Genomic DNA, 20,635 nt, shown 5'->3' with positions numbered 1-20,635 from the left:
CCTCCTCCTCCACTTCTTCCCCTTGATCCTCTACCACCCTCTCCTCCAGCACCTGCTCTTTCCCCGCGTGCTCCTCCACCGCCACCACTGCCGCCTCCTCCTCCACCACCACCACCGCTGCTGCTTTCTCCTCCACCAGCACCATCGCTGCCGCCGCCTCCTCCTCCTTTTCCTGCTCCACGACCTTTTCCCCCTCCACCTCCTCGTTGTCTTTCTCATCATCGTTGTCGTCGACCTTCTTCTCGTCGTCCTTTTCCTTGTCATCCCTCTCCTCGTCCTCCACCACCTCCTCCTCCTCCTAGGAATTTAGAAGGCATTTCTTATCAGAAAGAGTCAGGGACTGGATGATATTGAAGGTCTCTTCCAGCCTTAATGTTGCTATGATTCTACAATTCCTTTATCTCCCCCTTCTCTTTATCCTCCTCCCCTCCTCTTCCCCCTGATCCTCTACCACCCCCTCCTCCAGCACCTGCTCTTCCCCCGCGTGATCCTCCTCCGCCACCGCCACCTCCTCCACCGCCACCGAAACCTCCTCCACATCCTCATCCTCCACCTCCACCACCACCTCCTCCTCCTCCTCCTCCGCCACCTTCTCCTCCTCCTGCTCCGCTACCGCCTCCTCCTCCTGCTCGGCTACCGCCTCCACCTCCTTCCTCGCCACCGCCTCCTCCTCCGCCACGGCCTCCTCCTCCTCCACCGCCACCTCCTCCTCCTCCTCCTCCTCCACCACCTCGTAGAAGGATGATCTTAAAGGTCTTTTCCAACAAGAATGATTCTATGAATCCTCCTCCTCCTCATAGAATGACACAATATACCCCGTTGGAAGGGATCCATTTGGATCATCAAGTCCAAATCCTGATACCACAGGTTTACCCAAAATTCCTTCACCTCCTCCTCCACCACCTCCTCGTCCTCCTATACCACCTCCTCCTCCTCCTGCTAGGAAATTAGAAGACATTTCTTATCAGAAAGAGTCAGGGACTGGATGATATTGAAGGACTCTTCCAGCCTTAATGTTGCTATGATTCTACGATTCCTTTATCTCCCCCTTCTCTTCCTCCTCCTTCCCCTCCTCTTCCCCCTGATCCTCTTCCACCCCCTCCTCCAGCACCTGCTCATCCCCCGCGTGATCCTCCTCCGCCACCGCCGCCTCTTCCGCCGCCACCGAAGCTTCCTCCACATCCTCCTACTCCTCCTCCACCAACACCACCTCCTCCTCCTCCTCCTCCTCCTCCTCCGCCACCTCCTCCTCCTCCTGCTCCGCCACCGCCTCCTCCTCCTCCTTCACCACCGCCTCCTCCTCCTCCTCCACCACCGCCTCCTCCTCCTCCTCCGCCACCTCCTCCTCCTCCGCCACCACGTCTTCCTCCTCCGCCACCACCTCCTCGTCCTCCGCCACCACCTCCTCCTCCTCCGACACCTCCTCCTCCTCTGACACCACCTCCTCCTTGTCCTTCTAGGAAATTAGAAGAGATTTCTTGTCAGAAAGAGTCAGGGACTGGATCACATTGAACGTCTCTTCCAGCCTTTATATTGCTATGATTCTATTATTCCTTTATCTCCCCCTTCTCTTCCTCCTCCTCCTCCACTTCTTCCCCTTGATCCTCTACCACCCCCTCCTCCAGCACCTGCTCAACCCCCGCGTGATCCTCCTCCGACACCGCCGCCTCTTCCTCCTCCATCGAAGCCTCCTCCACCTCCTCCTCCTCCTCCGCCACCACCTCCTCCTCCTCCTCTTCCGACACCTCCTCCTCCTCCTCCTCCGACTACTCCTCCTCCTCCGCCACCACCTCCTCCTTGTCCTCCTAGGAAATTAGAAGAGATTTCTTGTCAGAAAGAGTCAGGGACTGGATCATATAGAACGTCTCTTCCAGCCTTTATATGGCTATGATTCTATGATTCCTTTATCTCCCGCTTCTCTTCATCCTCCTTCCCTCCTCTTCCCCCTGATCCTCTACCACCCCCTTCTCCAGCACCTGCTCATCCCCCGCGTGATCCTCCTCCGCCACCGCCGTCTTCTCCACCGCCACCGAAGCCTCCTCCACATCCTCCTCCTCCTCCACCACCACCACCTCCTCCTCCTCCTCCTCCTCCTCCGCCACCTCCTCCTCCTCCTCCTCCTCCGCCACCTCCGCCACCACCTCCTCCTCCGCCACCACCTCCTCGTCCTCTACCACAACCACCACCTCCTCCGCCTCCGCCACCACCACCTCCTCCACCTCCGCCACCACCACCTCCTCCTCCTCCGCCACCACCTCCTCCTCCTCCTCCTCCGACACCTCCTCCTCCTCCGACACCACCTCCTCCTTGTCCTCCTAGGAAATTAGAAGAGATTTCTTGTCAGAAAGAGTCAGGGACTGGATCATATTGAACGTCTCTTCCAGCCTTTATATTGCTATGATTCTATGATTCCTTTATCTCCCGCTTCTCTTCCTCCTCCTCCTTCGCCACCGCCTCCTCCTCCTCCTCCGCCACCTCCTCCTCGTCTGCCACCACGTCCTCCTCCTCCGCCACCACCTCCTCGTCCTCCGCCACCACCTCCTCGTCCTCCGCCACCACCTCCTCCTCCGCCTCCACAACCACCATCTCATTTGCCTCTGCCACCACCACATCCTCTGCCTCCGCCACCACCACCTCCTCCGCCTCCGCCACCACCACCTCCACCACCACCTCCTCCTCCTCCTCCTCCTCCTCCTCCACCTCCTCGTAGAAGGATGATCTTAAAGGTCTCTTCCAACAAGAATGATTCTATGAATCCTCCTACCTCCTCATAGAATCACACAATATACCCCGTTGGAAGGGATCCATTTGGATCATCAAGTCCAAATCCTGATACCACAGGTTTACCCAAAATTCCTTCACCTCCTCCGCCACCACCTCTTAGTCCTCTTATACCACCTCCTCCTCCTCCTAGGAAATTAGAAGACATTTCTTATCAGAAAGTGTCAGGGACTGGATGATATTGAAGGTCTCTTCCAGCCTTAATGTTGCTATGATTCTACGATTCCTTTATCTCCCCCTTCTCTTCATCCTCCTTCCCTCCTCTTCCCCCTGATCCTCTACCACCCCCTCCTCCAGCACCTGCTCATCCCCCGCGTGATCCTCCTCCGCCACCGCCGTCTCCTCCACCGCCACCGAAGCCTCCTCCACATCCTCCTCCTCCTCCAACACCACCACCTCCTCCTCCTCCTCCTCCTCCTCCTCCGCCACCTCCTCCTCCTCCTGCTCCGCCACCGCCTCCTCCTCCTCCTTCACCACCGCCTCCTCCTCCTCCTCCGCCACCGCCTCCTCCTCCTCCTCCGCCACCTCCTCCTCCTCCGCCACCACGTCCTTCTCCTCCGCCACCACCTCCTCGTCCTCCGCCACCACCTCCTCCTCCTCCGACACCTCCTCCTCCTCCGACACCACCTCCTCCTTGTCCTCCTAGGAAATTAGAAGAGATTTCTGTCCTGGTTCCAGTTAGGACAGAGTTAAGTAGCTCATAGTGGCTGGTAGGGTGCTATGTTTTGGATTACGATGAGAAGAGCGCTGATAACATGCTGATGTTTTAATTGTTGCAGAGCAGTGTTTACACCAGGCCAAGGACTTTTCGGCTTCTTGCTCTGTCCTGCCAGCGAGCAGGCTGGGGGTGCAGCAGGAGCTGGGAGGGGACAGACTCAGGACAGCTGACCCAAACTGGCCAAAGGGGTATTCCATACCATCTGACGTCATGCCAAACAATATATAGGGGTGGCTGGCCGGGGTGGGGGGGGCCGGCTGGTCGGGAATAGGCTGGGCATCGGTCAGCGGGTGGTGAGCAATTGCATTGTGCATCACTTGTTATCTTACACATTATTATTGTTAATACTATTATCATTATCACTATTATTATTATTATTGTTATTATTATATTCCTTATATTCCTGTCTTAATAAACTGTCTTTATCTCAACTCACCGGCTTCACTTTCCCGTTTCTCTCCCCCATCCCAGAGAGGGAGGGGGGAGGGTGAGCGAACGGCTGTGTGGTGTTTAGCTGCCAGCCGGGTTAAACCACAACAATTTCTTGTCAGAAAGAGTCAGGGACTGGATCATATTGAACGTCTCTTCCAGCCTTTATATTGCTATGATTCTATTATTCCTTTATCTCCCCCTTCTCTTCCTCCTCCTCCTCCACTTCTTCCCCTTGATCCTCTACCACCCCCTCCTCCAGCACCTGCTCATCCCCCGCGTGATCCTCCTCCGACACCTCCGCCTCTTCCGCCGCCACCGAAGCCTCCTCCACCTCCTCCTCCTCCTCCGCCACCACCTCCTCCTCCTCCTCCTCCGACACCTCCTCCTCCTCCTCCTCCGCCACCACCTTCTTCTCCTCCTCCGCCACCACCTCCTCCTTGTCTTCCTAGGAAATTAGAAGAGATTTCTTGTCAGAAAGAGTCAGGGACTGGATCATATTGAACGTCTCTTCCAGCCTTTATATTGCTATGATTTTATGATTCCTTTATCTCCCCCTTCTCTTCCTCCTCCTCCTCCACTTCTTCCCCTTGATCCTCTACCACCCTCTCCTCCAGCACCTGCTCTTTCCCCGCGTGCTCCTCCACCGCCACCACTGCCGCCTCCTCCTCCACCACCACCACCGCTGCTGCTTTCTCCTCCACCAGCACCATCGCTGCCGCCGCCTCCTCCTCCTTTTCCTGCTCCACGACCTTTTCCCCCTCCTCCTCCTTGTTGTCTTTCTCATCATCGTCGTCGTCGACCTTCTTCTCGTCGTCCTTTTCCTTGTCATCCCTCTCCTCGTCCTCCACCACCTCCTCCTCCTCCTCCTAGGAAATTAGAAGACATTTCTTATCAGAAAGAGTCAGGGACTGGATGACATTGAAGGACTCCTCCAGCCTTACTGTTGCTATGATTCTACGATTCCTTTATCTCCCCCTTCTCTTCCTCCTCCTTCCCCTCCTCTTCCCCCTGATCCTCTTCCACACCCTCCTCCAGCACCTGCTCATCCCCCGCGTGATCCTCCTCCGCCACCGCCGCCTCTTCCGCCGCCACCCAAGCCTCCTCCACCTCCTCCTCCTCCTCCACCACCACCTCCTCGTCCTCCGCCACCACCTCCTCGTCCTCCGCCACCACCTCTTCCTCCGCTGCCACAACCACCATCTCCTGGGCCTCTGCCACCACCACCTCCTCCGCCTCCGCCACCACCACCTCCTCCGCCTCCGCCACCACCTCCTCCACCACCACCTCCTCCTCCACCACCTCGTAGAAGGATGATCTTAAAGGTCTCTTCCAACAAGAATGATTCTATGAATCCTCCTCCTCCTCATAGAATCACACAATATACCCAGTTGGAAGGGATCCATTTGGATCATCAAGTCCAAATCCTGATACCACAGGTTTACCCAAAATTCCTTCACCTCCTCCGCCAACACCTCCTCGTCCTCCTATACCACCTCCTCCTCTTCCTCCTAGGAAATTAGAAGACATTTCTTATCAGAAAGAGTCAGGGACTGGATGATATTGAAGGACTCTTCCAGCCTTAATGTTGCTATGATTCTACGATTCCTTTATCTCCCCCTTCTCTTCCTCCTCCTTCCCCTCCTCTTCCCCCTGATCCTCTTCCACCCCCTCCTCCAGCACCTGCTCATCCCCCGCGTGATCCTCCTCCGCCATCGCCGCCTCTTCCGCCGCCACCGAAGCCTCCTCCACCACCTCCTCCTCCTCCTCGTCCTCGTCCTCGTCCTCCTCCTCCTCCTCCTCCTCCTCCTCCTCCTCCTCCTCCTCCTCCTCCTCCTCCTCCTCCTCCTCCTCCTCCTCCTCCTCCTCCTCCTCCTCCTCCAGCTGCTGCACTGTCTGCCATCCTCGACACTCTGCCTCGCACTGCTACCCGTTGGCCGTTATACAGGGAAGAGAAGACACACCCACTATTGATGTCAAGCCACTTGCAAAACACCTAACAATCACTAGGCAGGCTATCACGGCACGGGCAACGCATCACACAGGGTCATGAAGGTGCTACGACCAGCCATCTGCTGTCTTACAGGGCCATGGTGCCATGGTCCTGCTGAGTCACAAACCGAACTAGAACTATAAGCTGTGGGTCAGCGCTCATGACCAGACCCCTCCCCCCAGAGAAGCCACCTTTGCCACCTGGTCTCTGGCAATTGCTCCTGACATCTCTGGGCTCAAGGTCATTGGTACCACCATGACCTTGTCAGGGGCACGCCAAGCAATGTGGCCAGGAAGAAAAAACATCCACAGTCAGGGAGATTGCAAGGACCTGTTTATATTTTTCAGAAGCCAGTGGTTAAATCAGAGTGGGAAAGCTCCTCCTCCACCACCACCTCCTCCTCCTTCACAACGTCCTCCTACTTAGTGCAAGAAGGACACTGAAGCCCTTGAGCATGTCCAGAGAAGGGCTACGAAGCTGGTGAAGGGCCTGAAACACAAGTCCTGTGAGGAGCAGCTGAGAGAACTGGGGTTTTTTAGTCTGGGGAAGACGACGCTCATCTGAGAATAGTGATACTACCAGGAATCTGGCGATAGGACTACAGGGAATGGCCTCGTGACGCACTATGGAAGGTTCAGGTTGGAAATTACAAGACATTTCTTCTCAGAAAGAGTAGTGAGCCACTGGAACTGGTTGCCAGGGGAGCTGGTGAACTCATTGTCCCTGGAGGTGTTTAAGGAAAGGTTGGACCTGGTATTTAGGGACATGGTTTAGTGTGTGACATTGGTAGTAGCCGGACGGTTGGACTGTGATCTTGGAGGTCTCTTCCAACATTAATTATTCTACGACTGTAATCTGGTTCCTGCTGTCCCCTTCTCCAGGCCTTCAGTTACGCTTCCTTTTTGTTTTATATGAAACCCTTTGCAAAGGACTCCGGCTTGTGCACGTGTGCAGGCCGTAACGCACACCTTTTTTGGGAACAAGAGTCACATTTCAGAGCTTGCAGACAGTAATTCAGGTACATTCCCTTTGGCCGCGCCCCTAGCCCGCCCCTCCCGCCGAAGGGGCAGGGCCCTGCTGGCAGTCGCTTCCTGGAGACCTCACTTTCCCCAGCGCGCCTGCTCCGCTCTCCGCCGCCTCCGCGCAGGCGCAGCCGGGCCGTGGAGCGGGTCCGGAGCGAGCTTACGGTGGCCGTTGCCGGCGCCGTTGGCAGCGGGGTGGTGGCGATGAGCCTGCGCCCGGCCCGGCCCAGGGGACGCGGGCGGAGCGACGCCGCGCCTCAGGCCGGGCCCCCAGCAGCCCGCTCGCCGCCGTCCCGGAGTCGAGCCGCCGCCGAGCTCGGGGAGCGCCGCTGACCGGAGCCGCCCGCTCGGGCCCTGCTGGCCCCGGGGCGCGGAGGCAGCGGGGCGGCTGCGCCCCGGCCCCCAGGGGAGCGGCGGCGGCCGTTGGAGTGGCCGTTGGGGCGTCCCGCCCGCCCCTTCCCCCTCCCCCCCCTTCACAGCCCTCACCCCGCTCCTCCGAGAGGGCGCCTGCGAGGAGGATGGTGAAGCCGCCGCCGGCCCCCGCGCCGGGCCGGGAGGCGGCCGAGGCGAGGCGGGCCCCGGCAGCCCTCCGCAGGGGGTGAGAGGTGCCGGCGCCCGCCGCGGCGGGGGGTGAGGCTGCGCCCCGCGGGGTGGTCGCTGTCGGAAGGATGACCACCCCCGCCCTGCTGCCGCTGTCCGGGCGGAGGCTGCCCCCCCTGAATCTGGGGACGTCGTCCTTCCCGCACCACCGAGCTACCTTGAGACTCTCGGAGAAATTTATCCTGCTCCTAATTCTTAGTGCCTTCATCACGCTGTGCTTCGGGGCGTTCTTCTTCCTGCCCGACTCCTCGAAGCACAAACGCTTTGACCTGGGTTTGGAGGATGTGCTCATTCCCCACGTGGATACCAGCAAAGGGGGCAAAAACCTTGGAGGCTTCCTTATCCACGGGCAAGGACACGATGAGCATCGGCACAGGTAGGTGGCCGCGTCTCCGGCAAGGCTGCGGTGCATCACGCTCGCTCTAGCCAGCGCACCCCGGGGGAGTGGGGCTGAGCTAAGGAGAGACCTCGCTCATAAGGGCTTCCAGCTCCGCGGACGAGACCTCGGGTGTTCTGCATTCTCCACCTCCCCCCAGCAAAACGTACTTCTGAAAATAAGCAGTTTTTTTGGTTTGCTCCTTTGCCAAATGTAGAAGTTATGACTGCTTGCTATCACTTAAGAGGCTAGAGGCATTCCTGGGCTTGGATGTGACCAAGAAAAGGAAGAGTCTTTCACATACTGCCGTTGCTACTCTCTCCATCAGTCTTACATCTTCCCAATGTGTATTAATTCAAGAGTTCTCCTGTTCTGCAGGTGCCATACATAGCTGTGTCTTCATGTTTTCTTTTCCAGTGCGAGTTTAAACCTAGCCTTCCGACTAGTGAGGACTGGGAGGCTAAACCTGCGCACTTCTCCAGTGATTGAGTGATTACTTCTCACCATAGGCAATAAACACAGGCAATAAGCATAGGCAATAAGTTGTGGCGGGGGGAGGGGGGGAGATAAGGGGTGATTAAATTATGGTATTTGGGGAGATAGCCCAAGTGACTGCTGCATCTTTTTGATAGGTTTTCCCTGCTTACTCAAAACACTGACTTGATGCTGAATAGTTTGTGGGATTTTTGTCTGACAGAGCCTCAGGGTTACAGCATGAAGTCTGTCAGTGTATGATGTGCGGAACGTCAAGCTAGTAGATGGCTTAATCACCCTTTGTGGCCCTTAAAATCAGTTGCTATAATATTATTCCAGACGATTGGAGGTGTCAGTGATTAAGTTTCCTTAATTGTGTTAGCAAGGGTGAAGAAATTGGAAATAAAACAGTAGTTAAGAGTAATAAGGGTTAATGTCACGATGTTGATAGCTTTTTGGGGCCTCCTAAATCTTTGTGCAGTGCAAACCTCTAAACATTCAAGGCTGGGTCATGTGAAGTTGTCTTCAAAACTGAGATTCAAAAACTTAAATGAAGGTTTTGCAGTGTACTTGCTTCTAATACACGTTAATTGCTTAAATCGCATCCTCATGCCTGGGTAAGATCTCTCTTCACTGTCAAAGATGTGTAAAATGTGATGACAACAGATGATAGAATATGTTGTCTTCAATATTTCTATTAATAATACGGTGAAATTTAAGTAAATGTTACTTATGCTGATAGTGTTCTTTGGGAACAGTTTGAAATGTATCCTATTGACATAATATTAGAATTATTTAAAGGTTATTTGTGCTGGATTAAAAGGGAGGGATGTAATTGCCTCCTTTTATTAACATCTTATGAGTTATAAAGACTATCTGAATACTGTTCTATTTTTCCTTATGGCATTTTTGCCGTTGGATATCTTGAAGCATTTATCATGAGCTCTTTCTTGCTAACTGAAAGGGCACGGATGCTTAATATTTAACAAGGACTACTTTTGTCTGCAATGTTAATTGCAGGTGCAGTTAAATGTTGCACAAGACGTAGGTTTAGATGCTCTCTAATATACCTTTGAAGTTCTTACCTTTCATTGTCTTTTTTGTCTCTTGTGATCTTGCTTCTTTTCACCTAGTCACAGTGGTACATGCAGTCAAAAACCAAGTTCTAAAATAGAAGAAAGATGAAACAAAACAGTCAAAATCAGGTTCTAAAATAGATGATGGATGAAACAAAAAGGAGTTCAGCAGAAATTTTCAAAACCCCAGCTGTGACTGTTGTACCTTTTGCTGCCTAGTAGATGGGTCATAGAAAAGAGTTTAATACTGATAGTTCTGAAGTGATGCTTTTGATTAACCTACTTATGAGAGTCCTTTTCAGGTTTGCTCTTTGTGTAATTTCTGAGGCTACAGCTTCAGTAATGATACAAAGTGCATACAGCTTTTCTTTCACACATAGATAAACAAAATGCACTTAGCTCTAATAGTTAATAAGTTAAAACTGACCCCAAATAAACATTAAAAGAAGTTGTTACTGTGTTAACTCTCCTATAATTCCTCTCTAAATTGTGAATGTGTACTTCTCCCCCATCTCAATCCAAAATTGTCCCTCTCATGTACAGATTTTATGACCACATTTCGAATTGTATTTGAGCAAGAGTAGGTATTCCTGTTGCTTTAGTCCTGCAAGCCATTACAAAACTCTAAGCATGCCTTAACTATTAAAAAAAAACAAACAAACAAAAAACAAACAACAAAAAAAACACCTGCCTGCTTACAAGACACGTGTGTGAATTCCACCATGTGCATTGTGAGGCAAGGTTATATACTTTACTTCTGGAGTAACTTAATGGGCTTGTTACCTGATAGCGTTATCAATAGGTATTTGCTAGTTTAGGGTTGGCATAGTGACTGTTCTCCCATAGAGGAAAACAGTTGGCTGTTGACATTTTCAGTGCTTGGTTACTGCTCCTGGGTCACAGGGACCTCGACAGTATTCTTAGAAAGCAAAAATGTCTTCAGAAATGAATTCTAGGTATCTTGTTATCTCAGTTTGGGATGAAAAACTTTGTCCAGCTTACCATCAAGGAGCGACGTTGAGCATCAGCTATTCCATAGGTGTTATTTTTTGGATAGCATTAGGAATTAAAGCAAAGATCAGGAGAAAATAACCTGGATTGTAGCACAAAGGAGGGTGCAGTCTAAGATGTGAATTATGATAATGAATTGACAAGCTGTCTTTCCAAGAGTTGTGGGACTTAAGAAGAAATCGTATCAAAGGTCATTCATATGAAGTATACTTTATCATGAAGTGGCAGGTGTGTTTATTTAGCAATTAAGGGAAAGTATTTCTTCTGTTACAGCATGTATTGACTGATATCAAAAGCTAAAAAAAAAACCAAACAAACCATATTGTTATACTGCTCTCTTGTTATATAGAGTACAGTATTTTAATGTTCCTTTTCCATTACCCCTTAATTTTTGAGCTTTATAGTCTGCTGGAGGGTATTCATATTTCTATCTTGCAAAATATGGCAAGGTAGAGGGTTGTCATGCAGCCATGCATTAGTGCAAATAATGGTTCTTACTGGAACGTCTCTGTATTCCCTCACATTGCTTAAGCATTTGTTCAAGAATTGTGGTGTCCTTGCCTGTCATCTAAAGAAAAACAACTTTCTTTTAAGAAGGGGGTTGAAATCTGAAATGAAGCTGCAACTGATACTTTGGGAAATAGCTTGCACAAAGCCCATCCAATAGTCATTTCTAGCTGTTTATTTCAGGGGAAAGCTCTTCATTTGTTCTTACAAGGTGATATGTGGGGAATGGGTTACAAATGTTGGAAAGGTGTGTGTCAAAATCTTGCCTTGGTGAAGGAGGAGAGTGGAACTGACTAGTTCAGGACTTCTGAAGATATGTGCACATGCATTATTTTTAAAAGCCCATTTCAGTTCCTACAGATGGATTTCTTTCTGCTTCAAATAGGATATTGCAAAGGCTCTGGAACAAGAGAAGCACAATTTTGAGGACACATCTCCTAAATCTTGAATGACACACTAGTTTGTTTGGCAAGAAGTGACAGTTATCTATATGCAACAAACTTCTACATTTTCTCTGCTACCAAAAACCAACAAACCCCCCAAAACAATACAAAACAAACAAACAAAAAAACTAAGCTGCTTCTCACTACCCAGTTTCTTTCCAGCTATTTTAGGTATTTTATTCTTCCATACTGTGTCTGAAAGATAGCTTTGGAACCAAAACAAAATATTTTTATAGTTTCTTGGCATTTAGTATAAACAAGTGAGAATGCAGTCTGTAACCTTTTGATTTATTAGATATTTTTTTAATAAAAATGAGTATCTGTAATAAGAACATTGAGCAGACTTGTTTCTTTAATGATGTGTCAATAAGCTGTTTTTTATATTGACAAAAACTGAGATTACTTCTGTGGAAAAACATTATTTGGAAAAGCAACAAATACGTAATTTTATGAGCTCAAAGTTGCAAAGCCACTTTGTAACAGCACTCTGGACTATTGCTGTGCCAACAGTTCAATTCTTCAGAATTTTGCAGAGCTGTATCTTCAGCTGCTAAATTCCTGTGTGTTATTTTAAATAATAATTCCCACCTTTACTTAAAAATAAGGCAAGCCCTCTTTTCAACAGATTGGTAGCAGGTACCACTAATGCAACTGACCACTGCAACTACCTTGGCCTTGCTGCGTAAGTTGGTATAGATCAGTGTAAATCATGCTTTTGATGCTGTTCTTCTGAAGCTAAGGTATATCAGCTTCTGAATTATACAGAAGTGATAAGCTGAGCAGGTTGATATGACCAGGTGTGCATCAGCAGCTGCACAGCAATAGTTTAAAAGCGCTCCTTCTTTGTTGTTCAATATATGGTTACCTCTGAAGACAGTAGCTGCTACTGCTGTACTCTTTAAAAGAAGTGAAAGTAATAATATTTTGAAAGAGCTATCAGTCTCTCTTCTTCGTTCTTCTAAATCCTATCACTCTTCTTAATTTGAAAGAAACTTGAAAGACTTAATATGCTTTCTTTGACTCCCATTATCTTCTGTGGTCTACGTGGCTTAATTATAGAATCACAGTGGAGATAATCTGGTCCAACTCCTCCTGCCAAGCAGGGTCACCTGGAGCACATTGTGCAGGATGACATCCAGGTGGGTTTTGAATATTTCCTGAGAAGGAGATGCCATAACCTCTCAGGGTAACCTGTTCCACTGCTCTGTCACCCTCACAGCAAAGAATTGTTTTCTCATATTCACCTGGAACTTCCTGTGTGTGTTTGTGCCTGTCACCTCTTGTCCTTTTGCTGGACGCCACTGAAGAGTCTGGAACCATCCTCTCGATGCCCTCCCTTCAGGTACTTGTGCACATTGATAAGATCCCCTCTTAGCCTTCTCTTCTGCAGGCTAAACAGGCCCAGCTTTCTCAGCCTCTCCTCGTAAGAGAGATGCTCCAGTCCCCTCATCATCGTAGTAGCCTTCTGCTGGACTCATTTCAGTAGCTCTGTGTCCTTCTTGTACTGGGGGGCCCAGAACTGAACACAGCACTCCAGATGTGGCCTCACCAGGGCTGAATAGAGGGGCAGGATCACCTCCCTTGACCTGCTGGCAACACTTCCGAATGTACCTTAGGATGCAATTGGCCTTCTTGGCCACAAGGGCACATTGCAGATTCGTGGTCAGCCTGCTGTCTATCAGGACTCCCAGGTCCTTCTCCACAGAGCTGCTTTCCAGCACATCAGCACCCAACCTGTACTGGTGCTTAGGGTTATTCCTTCCTAGGTGTAGGACGCTGCATTTGCCCTTGTTAAACATCATGAGGTTCAGCTCTCACGGCCCAGCTCTCCAGCCTGTCCAGGTTCCTCCAAATGGCAGCACATCCCTCTGGTGTGTCAGCCACTCCTCCCAGTTTTGTGTCATCAGCAAACTTGCTGATGCACTGTGTTGCATCATCCATGTCACAGAAGAGTAAGTTGAACAAGACAGGACCTAGTACTGACACCTGGGGGATACTGCTAGCTACAGGCCTCCAACTAGAGTGCGCTGTTAAGACATAGAAGTGGGCAGAGGAGATAATTTAATCTCTGTTGCTCAGTGGGATCAGTGTTTCCTATCATCCTCTGCCATACCATCAAGTATAAGGCTGTGTAAAGCCAACTTTTGCTCTTCCCTCCCTGCACATACTTAAGGCACAGCTCATTAGTGCAATTATGGGTATTAGTGCAATTATGAGTACATGAGTGATTCAGATAACTTGCTTTTTCCCCTGAAAAATTGGAATCTGCTGTAGCCTCTGGGGCTAAACTCATACTCTGTCCAATTTCCCTTTGCATGAAGTTGAGCCTTCAGAGCAGACTGCACAATCTGTGTGCAGTATGGGCATTGAGTGTAAGCTCAGGTGCTTGATGTAGAAGAAAGGTCTTTTTGGGTGCAGCGTGCAGGAGATGCAGGTCTTCCTGGTGACACATATGGAGCTGAAGAGCATAGGAGGAGTGTGTTCCAAGTTAAGGTTCAGAAACATCTTGTATTTCTAGTGCAGAGAAGTTTTATCTGTCTGGTGTCAATGCTTCAAATAGTAAAGCTGTTACAGGAGCACTGTTTGTTTTTATTTGGAGACTTTCTTCATTTGGAGGTTTTAGTAATCACTTATTTTCTGTTCTGGACTCATTGGAGATGAGTGTTGAGAAGTGATGCTGGTGCTTGGAGACGTACCAAAATCTGATTTCCCTTGATTTCTTCCAGAATCCTCACATTACACACTTAAATTTGATTTGAATTTCTCCTGAAGTTGTACTGGACTATGGGAGAAGTACCCTCTTGTCTTATTTCAAAAGGTTCTGCTGAAATGAGTGCATTATATATTAGGCTGAGAAATACTTCCATCTTTGAATTACAAAATGCAAATTTCAGACCATCTGTATAGATGTCTTTCCTCCTCCCCCATCTGCTTAACAGCCTGCATCATGTGTAGAGTGCTTCTTTAAGTTATCTTGCTGTACTCGAGTTTGACAAAGCACTTCTTGCACCGTGGAAGAGGGAGGAGTTGATCGTCCATGTTCTCCAATTCTTATCGTTTCCATTAAAGAAAAAAAAAGTTGGTTTTCTGCATGATTTATACTTTGTCTGCATACTGGAAAACAATTAGGCGTGGGAAAACAGCAGAAAGTTTGCTTGCTGGATTTAGGCCAGCTAGTGGGTGGAAGGCAGTAGCACTCTGGAGTTTTGTAGATTAAAATCTCAGAAGAATTTTAATATAAATGTGGGTTATTTGATGTGTTTGCAGTGGTATAGGCAATAGTAAGCAACGTGGGCATACTGTGCCCTAAGAGTTCTCCCATTTGCTGCTCTTGTCAGCAGCATGTAGTAAATACAAACATTCTGATCCTTCTCAGCTTGTTCAGAGTTGCAGATTTTCGCTTGCTTACCACAAATGTATGTAAAAATAACCACGTTTGGTGACGTGTTGTATGTGTATGTTTTCATAATAATTGAACTTACACTTAATACTGGTAAAAAAAAAGGGAAAAAATCTTGTAAATTTTTTTTTGCTCTTGGATGTTACCATTTTCAGCTTTTGTAAGGGAAAAAGTTATTATCAATCTATGTATGAAGTTTTTGAAGACTACAGCATTGTATTTTCAGTTTAGGCTTGGTCTAGAAAAGCTTTATTACTTGAACAGTTATTTGTGAGTTTTTATAAAAGTGTATGCAAATATTTTGCTTTAGAGATAGTTATAAAATGTTTTTTTCTCATGTTCTTTTCTAAGAAACCCTTGAAGACCAAAACATGATCAGTGTTTCTTTTCCACCATTCTGCATTGTTGTTATTGCAGATCAAGAGAAAGTTGGTCACACAGAGAGTCTGTGTTGGACACACAGGCAGTTATTTCTCACAGTAAAGACTAGCTAAGTGGGAACCTCAGTGTTTATGTTTCAACATAGTTTGTGGGATTTGTTCTTTTGCCTTCGTTTCTGGTTGGAGACTCAAGTGACTGCTGTAACGTGTCTTAATTCAGTACCTAGGTTGTCACTTCATTACTAAAATTCAGAGTTCTGTTGTAAGCTAATTGCTTGTGGGAAGAAGAGTGTTCAACAAGCTAAAGGTAGTAAAGCAAGAAAGGGGAAAAACAGGGAGATGTGGGGGAGGTATTTAAACACTGAAATAAGAATTCTGAAGGCTCTAAATGTCCTGTATGACTAACTTTTTCAAAGTACCTGCATTTACAGTATAATTATGTACCTCTTATTTGACCTGTATGACTTCTGCTATTTGTCTTTTGAACTTAGTAATTCAACAATATTTCACAATCTTACTGTATTAAGTGTGTATACACATTCATGGTTGGAAAATATTTGGCAAAGCTTTGAGAACCATGGAGTTCTTACCATATAATAATAATTTGTAGGCTTTTTGATTCCTTCTATCTGTATTATCTAAGTTGTCTGATCTAGCCTCTCCTACAGAGCAAATCATGCAGGTTCATCCATTCACTCAAATACAGACCCTCTAAATCTTCATTAAATCTGTTAACTTTCTGGGATTATTTGATGATCTTAAAAAGAAATGAGAGATTGCTTTTTTTGGTAACTTTCAGAGTTGGTTTTTTTGAGCTCCTGACCAGGTTCACTGGGGTTTTCAAAATGTAAAAATTTTGAGCAGATATGCTGTAGACTATTAGCCTTCTTTTCTAAGTTGGAGGCTTCTCTTTAAGGCATTTTTTGCTTCTTCTCCTAAGCAAACAAAGTTTATATGGTTGTACCATGTGTTCACCTGTGGTGCTGACCCTCTTCTTTTCTAAGTTCTTTCTGTTCCCCCTTTAACTTTTATTAGAAGCAGAGGGTAACCTGTCAAATAAGTTTCTGTATCTTGTACCTATCTAATTGCTGCGTGAAAGAGAGAGACCTCGGTTAGGGACAGTGTTGAAAGGAAGAATCACAACTGTGAGCCCCAGAGTTTTCTGCGATACTTGATCTGCTGCTGTTCAGTCTGTCCCAGTGTAACTCTGAGCCGTTCGCAATAGTTTAGTGGGGTTTAATGGGTAGGGTTTAGTAGGGTTTGATGGGATGTGTTACTGAGGTTGTAGGAAACATTGGTCTAGAAAGCTAAAGAACCCTAATGCATGAAATGCTGGGCAACGTTAATTCTGTTCCTTGCAGGATTTTTGTCCAGACACTGAATCATATTTATTATTCTGTCTTGCTGCCTTTAGTTTTTTAAATGTTCTTGAGATACAAATTTATGAACAGGATTACCTTGTATATGGTATTTGGCATTAGGTTCATTAATATTTTGTGTTTTCTTTTACTTGTTAGTCACTTCTTAAACCACCAGAGGGTTTTGTAAACACTTCCCCAACTCCTTGCCATAGTGTTGCTGTTGAAGCTTACAATGGGCAGGGAGCAAGTTAGAGGTTTTTGTTTGAATTAAAATTATGCAATCTGCTAAATATGATATAAATAGAATTACTTGCAGCTTTAAGGGAGTGCATATGATGAAAGTACTCTTTTTCTTTTTTTTCCGTAAAAGGGCTCTTAAAAGAGATTACTTTGTGTCTATTAACACCAGTAAACAAATGTCAAATTTCACATTTAGTGTGTGCTGTTAGCAACCTGGAAGACGTCTGTAAGATGATAATTATCTCCATTTAGGTTTAGCACAGTTTGCAGGCCAGCAAGGCATTTGAAGTTTGCATGGGCAAGCTGCTTCAGAGTGTTCTCCTTCTCAGTAATTTGTTATTGTTTTTCTTCTGGAGCTGCTGACATGTTTGAACTGCTGAAGTGTACAGTCAGGCTACTTGCAGGCAGATAACTATCAGTGGGAAATCAAACTAATCCATTTTACTTGTTATTGGAACAAATGAATGTGATCACAAAGGGGAAAGTTGGAGGAGTGGCATATCCCTTAAATCCTTCAGTGGGATGGGGAAGATCCCATTTGCCATGCTGGCTGGTAAGAATAACTTATGTGCTACTTCCTCACAGATTTTTCTTGTTATGTTGCTATCTTTAGGAGTTTATTGCATTTCAAGTGTTATTTACTATCTTCTCTATGGAAGTTAGGGACTCTTCTTTTGTTCCATAATATTGCGTTCTTTCTGTAGTGTATTTATAAAATATTAATATATAGCCGTCTTTCTGGACCACAAGTTTTCTGCTTCTTTTCATTACTTAATGAAATCATAAATTACTTTTTGATTTAAAAACCAAACCTGAAAAAGACACCCACAACAATCTGAATTTGCTTGGGATGGCAAAACTAGTGGGAGAGATACTTCTGAGAGAATAAGAAATTATTTTCCTGATAAGATGGTCTCCCCTGCTCCATTGTTCCCAAAGGGGACAGGCAATACAAACCCCTCAAAACCTTGTTATCCTCTTGAATCCGTGTTCTGCAATCATATTTTCTGATGTATAAATCCAGTTGATCTTTTCTTCTATATTCAGGCAAACTTTTTTAGCTGTTTTGGGAGATCAGAATATAAGAGCATAGGTTAAAATCTGCAGGGTAGAAATAATGAGGGATTCTTAAGAAATGTTAGTAGAGAAAAGTCCAGTATGTTAGTAACAATTTACTCAGATTTGCAGAATTTTACAGAACATTTTGTAATTCTTAAAAAAAAAAAAAAAAAATCAGTCCTGAAAAAAAATGGTATGAACTAGTTTGACTAAGAACCATGTTTCTGGTGACCTTTTAAATCTCTTGTGAATCAGATTTATCTTGGAAGTACTAAAGGCTGTTTTCAACTTAATAATTACAGATGATGCAAGCATGTGTCTGTTTTCCCAGTGCTATAATCACACATCCTTAGTTTCCTAAAGGCATCTGTTCTGCTGTCATTGGTTTCTGTTTGAGTGGAAAATGTTCTCCAAATTATTAAGTAACACTTGTATTGAATTCTGAATTGCAATGCAGAGTGTTCTGGAGAAGAAAATACAGCAGAGGAAAAAGTGGACTCGCTGCATCATGGAGTTCTGATGTTACAAAGGGCATGTTTCGTGCAATTAATTCAAGTTTCTATTTTTTGTGAATAATTTCACCTTCTAGAGACTGTGGAATCCATAGCCATTATTACAGAATCATAGAATATCCTGAGTTGGAAGGAACCCATAAGGATCATCGAGTCCAGCTCCTGGAACCACGCAGGTCTACCCAAAAATTCAGACCATATAACTAAGAGCACAGTCCAAATGCTTCTTAAACTCCGACAGGCTTGATGCTGTAACTGTGCCCCTGGGGAGCCTGTTCCAGTGCGCGACAACCCTCTCAATGAAGAACCCCTTCCTAATATCCAGCCTGAGCCTCTCCTGCTGCAGCTTGATATCTTAACATGGTCTCTGAAATAGGTGCTTTCCAGAAAATAGGAAAATTGAAACAAATGAGTTTTGCCGTTGAAGAATTAAACAGTTTTCTTACCTTACCAACAACTAATTTAAATAGAATAACGTATCAGGTACAGTGATAAAGTTAATCAGCACTGTTAAAGATACTGATTTTAAGTACTTAAAAATAGTGCAGTTGGGTCTACTAACTGTCACTAAGTTGGTCCAGATCAGTAAGGTGAAAAGTTCATACAGTATGAATATTTTGCCTATTTATATTAGTAGTTCATACCTGGGATGATGAAAGGGACAGAAGAGAACTTACCTGCATTGCAGTAACTGTCACCCTGGTAATCATAACTTTTTTTGGAGGGTTTTCTGTCTGGCACCTTTCTCATCTTGAGAGATTGATACCTATGGAAGCTTTGTCTTGATCTCTGATATACGTGTGTATATGTATGAAACTGCTCTGTGAAGTGGGTGATCAATTGTCACTGATGTTGTTTCAATATTTGTATGTGGAACTTTCAAACAAATGGCAAATGAGGTGACTGGTATTGTACAGGAGTTTTTTACAAAGAACTTCTGTTACAAATTATAAACTTGTTAACAGCTTTTTTTTTTTGTCATGATATTCTCAAAACAGAATGAGAATCGTTCAGAATTGTATTGGTAACTGAAAGAAGTTGTTCTTTTCTTTTTAAAAAAAAAAAACACCTCCCCACTCCTCCCCTCAAAAAAAAAAAAATCAAAACACCAAAAGAGCACAGTCAGCCAAACAAAAAAAAAACAGCTAAAAAAAAAAGCCCCCAAATAAACAAAAAACAGCACTTCATCATTCTTGGTCTTACTTGATGTGAAGAGCAACAAAGCCAGCAGAACAGTGGTGGAAGAGAACCTGGAATCTGTCTGGCTTTCACCCAGTCCTGTGTTGTCATTGCAGCATTTGATAGCTGCTTGCTGGCCAGAGTAGGCTACGGGAACAGTTTATTGGCTCATAAAGTAAAATGCCCAATGGTGATTTTGTTCCTTGTTTCTGAACTGACAAAATTTGAGATTCACTACCACTCTACATGTGAACCCCAGGCCCTTGGTTAGCTCTGTTTTTAATATGTTTATTTTGGTTTTAATATATTACAGATATGTAAATCACTTGATCGCTAATTTTATTCAGATGGATATACTATTGGAGTTGTGTAGTGGTTTGCTTGACAGCCCTGTTCCCCTCCTTAGATGTAATTCACTCAGAATAGCATCTGGCTGTCACACTACAGTGGGACTAGATCATCCGGTCTACTGCTATTACAAAGAAAAGTGAGGCTTGACATATTCGTGTCAATTTGGCAAGATGCCTGAATGATTATGCTCAATGAAATATGTGACATTTCAAGTGGTAATGTAACCTGCAGGAACACTTGCAGGAGAAATGTATGATACTGCAAAGAAAATGCCACCTTTACTGGTTCTGGAAGGTTCAAATACTGACACAAGTCACCTGATCAATTCCCAGCACACAACTGCAGGTTTAATCCATTAATTCAAAGTTTTTTGTACTCTAGAATTTGCTGGTGGTGATCCTGAGGAAATTCAAAATGCAGTGGAGTTTAAGAAGAAAAACACCAGGAAGTGCTTATGACGCTTCCTTTCCTACACTAAAAAGTAAACAAACCAGCAACCATCCCCAGTTCCAAAGTGGTGTGTATAATTACATTTAGTAAGTCATAATTACTTGCTATTCCTAGGTTCTCAGGAAACTCCAGATTGTTTTGACCCTTTCTGAGTCCATAGTATGGAATTCCTAGGGAAAAAGCAAGCTGTGTAGTATTGTCTGCTGTTGTAGTAGCTAGCAAATATGTGGAAGCATAAAATGTTTAAATGCTCCTTTATTCTGATATATAAAT

At 46.1% G+C, this 20,635-nt stretch overlaps 3 protein-coding genes across 5 annotated transcripts in view; 2 read left to right on the top strand and 1 right to left on the bottom strand.

Moving 5' to 3' along the window:
* Window positions 1-741: 741 nt before the first annotated feature.
* Window positions 742-2,677, top strand: LOC136789722 (uncharacterized; the record flags this gene model as incomplete). The annotated part of the gene is made up of 4 exons (XM_066990534.1): window positions 742-753; window positions 801-867; window positions 2,036-2,287; window positions 2,448-2,677. Coding segments are annotated over exons 1-4 (561 nt in total), but the record flags the coding sequence as incomplete, so codon positions are not given.
* Window positions 2,678-3,409: 732 nt separating this feature from the next.
* On the bottom strand, window positions 3,410-4,818 carry LOC136791772 (coiled-coil domain-containing glutamate-rich protein 1-like). The gene is made up of 2 exons (XM_067004270.1): window positions 4,549-4,818; window positions 3,410-4,376 (listed from the first exon to the last, which is right to left on the bottom strand). The coding sequence occupies exons 1-2, from the start codon at window positions 4,639-4,641 to the stop codon at window positions 4,113-4,115; spliced, it is 357 nt and encodes a 118-aa protein (XP_066860371.1). The 5' UTR covers window positions 4,642-4,818; the 3' UTR covers window positions 3,410-4,112.
* Window positions 4,819-7,564: 2,746 nt separating this feature from the next.
* The window catches only part of MAN1A2 (mannosidase alpha class 1A member 2), a 141,500-nt gene continuing 128,429 nt past the window's right edge, over window positions 7,565-20,635 (top strand). Inside the window, exon 1 of one of the 3 annotated variants that reach the window (XM_013202186.3) lies at window positions 7,565-7,919. In XM_013202186.3, the coding sequence (XP_013057640.1) occupies window positions 7,612-7,919 (308 nt within the window). In that variant the 5' untranslated portion in view covers window positions 7,565-7,611. The remainder of the gene's footprint in view (window positions 7,920-20,635) is intronic. The other 2 variants (XM_013202185.3, XM_048055642.2) reach the window with 2 other exon arrangements.

This window comes from Anser cygnoides, chromosome 1, assembly GCF_040182565.1.
Source record: "Anser cygnoides isolate HZ-2024a breed goose chromosome 1, Taihu_goose_T2T_genome, whole genome shotgun sequence".
NCBI lineage: Eukaryota > Metazoa > Chordata > Aves > Anseriformes > Anatidae > Anser > Anser cygnoides.
This window is presented reverse-complemented; position numbering and strand designations above follow the sequence as displayed.